This window comes from Hyperoodon ampullatus, assembly GCF_949752795.1.
Source record: "Hyperoodon ampullatus genome assembly, chromosome: 10".
Taxonomy (NCBI): Eukaryota; Metazoa; Chordata; class Mammalia; order Artiodactyla; family Ziphiidae; genus Hyperoodon; species Hyperoodon ampullatus.
Window position 1 is genome coordinate 48,855,840 of NC_136923.1, and position 8,412 is coordinate 48,864,251.

Genomic DNA, 8,412 nt, shown 5'->3' on the forward strand with positions numbered 1-8,412 from the left:
CCTTCAGGTGTTTCCTCAAATGTCACCTTCTCAGTGAGGCTTTCCTTGACCTCTTTAAAACTCACCTCTATCCCTAGCAGTTCGCAACCCCTTTCCCTACTTTATATTTGTCCTTCATCACCACCACAAGGGATTTCTGTCTGTCTGCTTTGCTGCTGTATCTCTAGCATCCAAATAGTGCCTGACACACAAGAGGAGGTCAGTAAATATTTGTTGAATAGATTAATGACTCAAGTAGTGGCATATATTTTCAAGAAAAAAAAATTTTGCTCATTTGGGGCAGAACAAACACAAAAATAGCCCAGTCCTCACGGGCATTACCTCATTATTACCATCGTGAGCGTTACCATTTATTGAGCACTTACTCTGTGCGCCAAGTACTATGCTGAGCACTCTCCTTACTTGCACTTCTTTTTTTTCATCTAATTCTCACAATAATCCCATGAGTTAGGTATTATTGATCTTACAAAGCAATGCAAGCAAAGGTAAGACTTAGGTCATAAATTAGTAAGATGCAGAGTAGGGCCTAGAAACCAAAACTACATGACATTTCAACACCATACTCTTAATTGGTAGGCAACTGACTCTTTAAAGCTAACATTAACTGATTACTTATGTGTCAGGTTAAATTATTTACTTGCAGTGTCTTATTTAACTATTTTAATTAAAATAAAAAAAGCCGAGGGCAACATTTTTAGTTGCCTAGCCAACATACAATTTTCCCTTCTTTAATAAGAGAACTTTTACCTACTTTGCTTTAAGTAATAACATGCTTGGATAAAAAGCTTCATTTCATTTGCAAATGGCCAAATGACACAGTTCTGTCCAATAAAATAGAAATGTATCGCTGAGTAAGGCTTCCAGGAAAGAAAGCCCTTTGAAAGGGAGCCAACTGAGTTGTCATGTGAATTTGTCCTTTTACCATACTCTTCTGGCCTGGAACACAAGCACAAGGCTAGGGGTGGACCAACTATCTTGCAACTATGAAAATGCAAGTCACGTGCTAAGTGGAGTGGAGTGAAAAACTAGGAGCCTGGGTGCCTAATGGCACCTAGGCTGCCACTCCAGTTTTCATGTCATATAAAGGGAGCAAAAAAGTATTTTATTAACCACTATTATTTGTTTTCCATTACATGCAGCCAAATGCAATCCCTATTTGATACAACCCTATGAGGTTGTTGGCCCAATGCTGGCCTTATTGAAAATGTTATCATAGCTAAGTCTTCCAATCGGGGGAGAAAATACACTAACCATTAAGCATCAATAGAACATAACGGCTTTCACATTTATGGAGGAGCTAGAGGTGGGATCCTGGAATCTATATTTGGAACCCAATACTTTAGACATCAAATGTGTAGCTAGTGAACACTAATGAAAATTTAAAAGGGGAGAGAAAGTAGAGAATAAAGCTAGTAGGCTGTCTTCACCGCAGTATCAAAGGTAGGTGAATCACACCTTACTAAAAATGGATCTTAAAGAACAATTTTCTAAACCTAGGCTGAGGTAAACAGTAAATATTTATTGAGACTTTTAAAAATGCATGATAACACGGGACTTCCCTAGTGGCACAGTGGTTAAAGATCTGCCTGCCAATGCAGGGGACATGGGTTCGATCCCTAGTCCAGGAAGATCCCACATGCCGCAGAGCAACTAAGCCCATGCGCCACAACTACTGAGCCTGCACTCTAGAGCCTGTGAGCCACAACTACTGGGCCCGTGCACCTAGAGCCCATGCTCCGCAACAAAAGAAGCCACTGCAATGAGAAGCCTGTGCACTACAAAGAAGAGTAGCCCCGGCTTGCCGCAACTAGAGAAAACCCGCATGCAGCAATGAAGACCCAACGCAACCAAAAAATAAATAAAAATTAAAACAAAAAACAAAACAAACAAACAAAAACCAAAATGGGGCTTCCCTGGTGGCGCAGTGGTTGAGAGTCCGCCTGCCGATGCAGGGGACACGGGTTCGTGCCCCGGTCCGGGAAGATCCCACATGCCGCAGAGCGGCTAGGCCCGTGAGCCATGGCTGCTGAGCCTGCGCGTCCGGAGCCTGTGCTCCGCAATGGGAGAGGCCACAACAGTGAGAGGCCCATGTACCGCAAAAAAAAACCCCAAAAAACCAAAAAACCAAAAAACAAAATGCATGATAACAAAAGCCACATGGCACAGCCCTTGACAGACTGGTTTCCCACTTTGCCACTATATTTTATCATGGGCAATAAAACAGGTGGCAGGGCCTTACACTGCTATACTACCATGTCCAGCATAAATCCTTAAATCCATCTAAACCTGAATAAGATCTGGAAGTAAGTAAAAAAAAAAGATGCAGTGATGGTCCAATAAACATTACAACAGATTCAAAATATTACAAGATTACAAGTGTTACAAGATTTCAAATCATGTAGTATTTCACATTTTATGGTACTACCAAAAATTAGGAAACAGAAAAAGAAGAAAAAAACAAAGAGATAGGGCTTCCCTGGTGGTGCAGTGGTTGAGAGTCCGCCTGCCGATGCAGGAGACGCGGGTTCGTGCCCCGGTCCGGGAAGATCCCACATGCCGTGGAGCGGCTGGGCCCATGAGCCATGGCCGCTGAACCTGCGCATCCGGAGCCTGTGCCCCGCAATGACAGAGGCCACAACAGGCTAGAGGCCCGCGTACCGCAAAAAAAAAAAAAACACAAAGAGATAACAAAGAGATTGTATGGAGTAATGAATACGAGCCAAAAGCTTCCTGCAAATAATTACACTTAATCTGCACAACAGCCCCAAGGACATAGGTACCATTATTCCCATTTTACAGACAAAAAACTGACACTAAAACAGTTATATAAATTGCCCCAGATCAGAGAGGTAGTAAGAGCTAACGCCAGGATTTGAATCCAGGTCAGTCTAACCCCAAAGCCCATACTATTACAGTTGCTTCAACACACATCAAATACAGTACAACACCTGGTCAGAAGTGCTAATGCAATAGTAGGGGTTAGGAAGGAGCTCAAAAACATTGAAAAGATGAATGATTAATAGTGAGACCAATACTACACCTTTTACAAGTAATCATACTTAAAGTTCAAACCTTTGCCAAAGCATGCTTAAGATGATACAATTCTTTAAAAGCAAGTCCTTTTTTTTTTTTTTTTTTTTTTTTTGCGGTACGCGGGCCTCTCACTGTTGTGGCCTCTCCCGTTGCAGAGCACAGGCTCCGGACGCGCAGGATCAGCGGCCATGGCTCACGGGCCTAGCCACTCTGTGGCATGTGGGATCTTCCCGGGCCGGGGCACGAACCCGTGTCCCCTGCATCGGCAGGCGGACTCTCAACCACTGCGCCACCAGGGAAGCCCTAAAAGGCAGACCTTTGAATTCCCAACTTGTACGCTTTTATTATGTTCTAGGAAGGGAATTTTCTCTTCTCTATAGGATTTTGCCAGAAAAAGAGAGAATAAGACCATGCGAGAAACTAAACCCAAATACAGTCCTAAGTAGCACATGTGAAAAAAATATATAGTTCAAATAACTGTATGTGCTTTGACGAGAAAGGAGACAGCATTATACCATTTCCTTAAAATACAATCCTTTGGAAACAGAAAATTCAAAAAGATTCCCCCAAGCCTTTTTTGCCCAGACTTCAACCATTTGTTTCCTGAAGAAAAATGAATATAATCTGAAGAAATTACCAAGATTCATTTTGAAAACTACTTACAGCTTATTACAAAATACTGTATTCCAAACATTTTGGCATGGAAGCAAAGTTAGAATAAGCATGCACTGCTTTACTGAGCCTTGCTACTTGTACTAGGCTGTAGTTCAAGGAAAAACTTTTCTTCCTCCCTCTTGGGAAGATGGGGTGAGAGAGAGTGTGTGAGGAGTGGAGTGGAAGTACATTAAGAACTTTCAGGAACTTATTAATGAGAGAGGAAACATTAAAAAAAAATGACAAAATAGGATACACAAAAGAGAATAAATCTAACTATATCTAAAAGGGTTATCTACAAAATATCTGCTCCTATCAGTTTTTTTTCATTGTAAGGATATTTCCTTTAAAAGGTGAGATTATGACCACCATCTTCAGATACTTCCAAAAACCAATCAAATGCAGATGCAGAAATAAGGATCCTGGATTAGGCAACAGTTGGACGCCAGTACTGGCTCTGCCCATAACTAGCTCTGACTTTAGACAGGTCATTTTACCTTCCTATGTCTCAGTGTCTTCATCTGTAAAACAAGATGTTCACCTTACCTCACACCTTACAGAAAACTTAACTCAAAATATATCAGAGGACTAAATTGAAGAGCTAAACTATAACAGAAGAAAAACATAGGAAAAAAATCTTTGTGATGTTGGGTTACTAAAGATTTCTCAGGACTTCCCTGGTGGTCCAGTGGTTAAGACTCCGCGCTTCCACTACAGGGGGCGTGGGTTAGATCCCTGGTCGGGGAACTAAGATCCCGCAAGCCGTGGCACGCCCCCCCCGCCCCCCCAAAAAAGACTGAGAGTAAATATTTGAAATCATATATCAGGTGAAGGACTCATATCCAGAATGAATACACACCCTCACACACATCTCTATAACTCAGTGAGAAGAAAACAACCCAATGGGCAACCCAAATGGGAAAAAGATTTGAATAGACATTTTACCAAAGAATAGATATGAAAAGCTAATAAATAAGCACATGAAAAGATACTCTCTATTATTAGTTATTACAGAAATGCAAAACAAAACCATGATCAAATACCACTTCACATCCACTAGGATGGCTATAATCAAAAAGACAGACAACAGGGCTTCCCTGGTGGCGCAGTGGTTGAGAGTCCGCCTGCCGATGCAGGGGACGCGGGTTCGTGCCCCGGTCTGGGAAGATCCCACATGCCGTGAGCGGCTGGGCCTGTGAGCCATGGCCTCTGAGCCTGCGCGTCCGGAGCCTGTGCTCCGCAACGGGAGAGACCACAACAGTGAGAGGCCCGCGCGTACCGCAAAAAAAAAAAAAAAAAAAAAGACAGACAACAAGTGCTGGCAAAAATGTAAAGAAATAGGGACCCTCATACATGGCTGATGGGAATGTAAAATGGTACAGTCACTTTGAAAGTTTGTCCATTTCTTAAAAAGTTAAACATAAATCTACCATATGACCCAGCAATTCCACTAGAGAAAAATGAAACATCGTCACATGAAGATTTGATGTAAATGCTTATAACAACATTATTCCAAATAGGCAAAAAACAGAAGAAACCCAATGTCCATCAAGTAGTGTCCAATATAAAGGAGTAATATACTAATACAGGCTACAACATGGATGAACCTCAAAAAACATTACACAAAGTAAATGAAACCAAACACAAAAGCTCACATATTATATGATCATATTTATATGAAATGTCCAGAAAAGACAAATCTATAGAGACAGAAAGTAGATCTGTGGTTGCCTTCGGCAGGGGGTGGGAACAGGGAGTGACTGCAAATGTACATGAGGCATCTTTCTGGAATGATGGAAATGTTCTAAAATTGGATTGTGGTGATGACTGAACAACTCTGTAAATTTACTAAAAAACTATAGTACTGTACACTTAAAACAGGTGGATTTTATGGTATATAAATTGCTTTTAAAAATGAAATAATATTATGCTACGTGAATGAAGCCAAACAAAAAAGACTGCATATTACAAGATCCCATTTATATGAAATGTCCAGAAAAGGCAAATCTATGGATACAGAAAGTAGATTTGCAGTTGCCTGAAACTGGGGGTAGGAACAGGGATTAACTGTAAACAGGCACAAGGGATCTCACTGGGGTGATGAACATATTCTAAAACTGTATTATGCTGATTGGTGCACAACACAATAAATTTACTAAAAATCATTTAATTTTATATTTAAAAATGGGTGAATTTTATACTAAAAAATGGGTGAAATTATACCTCAGAGTAAAATTGTTTTTAAAAATAAGGTGATCAAATCACATTGGAGTTAACTTTTTATCCACGGACCACTTTGAGAATAAGATGAAGACACCCTATCCCAGAGGCCTGAGCCTCCCTTTTGCTCGCTCACAGACACCTTATTGGTCTGAGGACACCAAATTAACAAGTTTCTAAAGCTCTAGAGCCTTGTACAATCTTAATAGCAAGGGCATTAGGGACAACTACAACCCTCCTCTTCACCCTAGAAAAATGTACACCTTACCAGAAAGAAAATCAAAATTCCTTTTCTAAAATGATAAGGACCCCCTTTCCTTACTTTTTAGACATCATTTTGGAATCTCCCACTTAATCCCTTTTTTCTTTTTCTTTTTTTCTTTTTTTTTTTTTTGCGGTACGCAGGCCTCTCACTGCTGTGGCCTCTCCCGTTGCGGAGCACAGGTTCCGGACGCGCAGGCCCAGCGGCCACGGCCCACGGGCCCAGCCGCTCCGCGGCATGCGGGATCCTCCCGGACCGGGGCACGAACCCGTGTCCCCTGCATCGGCAGGCGGACTCCCAACCACTGCGCCACCAGGTAAGCCCTAATCCCTTTTTTCAATAAGAAACTCTGATTGAGGGACTCAGAAGCAGTCAATCAAGACAGAGACCTAGCTAGCTGTCTTTAGAACCAACCAGTTCACATCAAAGACCCAGCATGTAGACCAGATCCATGAAGTGGCTTAAGGAAAAAGATGTAATGTGTTTCAGATAAAACTTAGCCCAGATTTGTTTTGAAACAAGAAGTAAAGTGAAAAAAAGAAATGTGACCAAGTTTCTCTAAACACCTACCCAGTGCAATAAACACTACCCCCGCCACAAGATAGCTAAGGAGTTTTCAGCCACTCTTTGTTATAAAACTAATTTAGGACTGGATGCTGATCTAGCAAAGCAGACAATCTCCTTCCTCCAACACACAAGGGTCTGCTCGTGTCTGTTGGATTGAGCTTCTGTTTAGCTAAACCCACCCCCTTTTGATTTCTTAAATCACTAGATTATTGTTGTCTAACAAATACTCCCCTCATCCCCAGTCCCCACCCTCCCCCAATCACTGTGCCTCTGTGAGAATTACAATCCATGTTTGTGCAAGTTTTGGTCTCTGCCAACTGGTATTCCCAGACCCCCTTCAAATCCATTCTACACACAATAGCCAGGTCCATCGGATTGTATCATGTCTTTGCTTGAAGTCCTCCAATAACACTTAAAATAAAATTCCAAAATCCTTACCTTGGCTGAGAAGATCCCTAAAATCTGGCTTCTCCCTTACCTCTCTAACCTTACCAGTCTTCTTTCAGGTCCTAAAACACACCAAGCTCTTTCCCTCCTCAGGAGCCTTTGCATTTCCTCATCCCTCAGTCGGGAAAAAATTTCCCTAGGCTCTTAAGACTCTCTCATCCTTCAGGGCTCAACTTACATGTAAACGCCTCAGAAAAAGCATCTTCCTTGAAATCGCCCCAACTAGGTCTCCACGTTATCCTCTATCAGAACATCTTGCTTATTCCCTTCCTAGCACTTGCCAAAACCTATAATTCTTTTTATTTACCTACTTATTTACTGTCTACCTTCCTGACTAGAAAGTCAATTCCAAGCAGTCGTAAGTTGTGTCTACATCGCTCAGTGCGGTACCTGCAGCTTCATCTGGAGAGGATCCTCGGCTCTACCCCAGCAACGCCTGGCACTTCGTGTGGGTTCTCGCACGGATGCGGGAGTGAACAAAAGCACCCTAACCCATCAACCCCCGAATAGGTGTCCGTGCCCCCAACTGCAATACCCCATTTCTCGCACCGCCTCGTAAAGGCCTGTCCCACACCTGCACTTTTCTTTCTCTCTCAGATACATCTGTCGCTCAGGTTCAAACATCTGTCACTACACAAATCTCTGGTGAGCCTCTCAAACCCCACCCCACCGCGCCGCACAGGCGCGCCACTCAAAATCCCCTCCTTGCCTTGCACGCGCTGCACAAACCCAAAGCCTCACCCACGCTCCCTACCAACCCCCGGGCCACTCGAGCGCCCACGAATATCTGGGAGCCCTGCGCTCTCCGAGCTCCCGCGGGTCCCCTAGTTCCCGCGTGTCACCCGCCATCCAGCGCGGCGCCTCCCCCCTCCGCGGCGCCAGCTCTCACCTATCACCTCCTGCAGCTCGTAATCGTCCCTGTTGATGGACCAAGGAAGGGCGCTGGAGTCCTCGGACATGACGGCGGCACGGCACTCAGCCCTCCCTCAAACTCGCTGACCTCCCTCTTCTCCTCGCCGCGCCTCTCCCCACCCCCAACCGCTGCCGCCGCGCCCCCACCAACCGCCTCTGGAACAGCCACGGGTCGACGGCGCCTGGCGCCGGGTGGCCGCGCGGCAGAGCAGCGGGGGGCTCGAAGCACCCGCGGACCTCGCCTCCTGCTCCTCCGCGGCCGGCACTCCCCTGCCCGGCCCAGGTCCCGGCCTCGGCCTCCGTGGCAGCAGCTACAG

At 44.2% G+C, this 8,412-nt stretch overlaps 1 protein-coding gene across 1 annotated transcript in view; it reads right to left on the reverse strand.

The window, feature by feature from the left end:
* OXSR1 (oxidative stress responsive kinase 1) overlaps positions 1 to 8,142 on the reverse strand; it is a gene marked incomplete at both ends in the record, with an annotated part of 100,545 nt that extends 92,403 nt beyond the window's left edge. Inside the window, one exon of the mRNA XM_079712296.1 lies at positions 8,073 to 8,142. Within this exon, the coding sequence (XP_079568422.1) occupies positions 8,073 to 8,142 (70 nt within the window). The remainder of the gene's footprint in view (positions 1 to 8,072) is intronic.
* Positions 8,143 to 8,412: the final 270 nt, after the last annotated feature.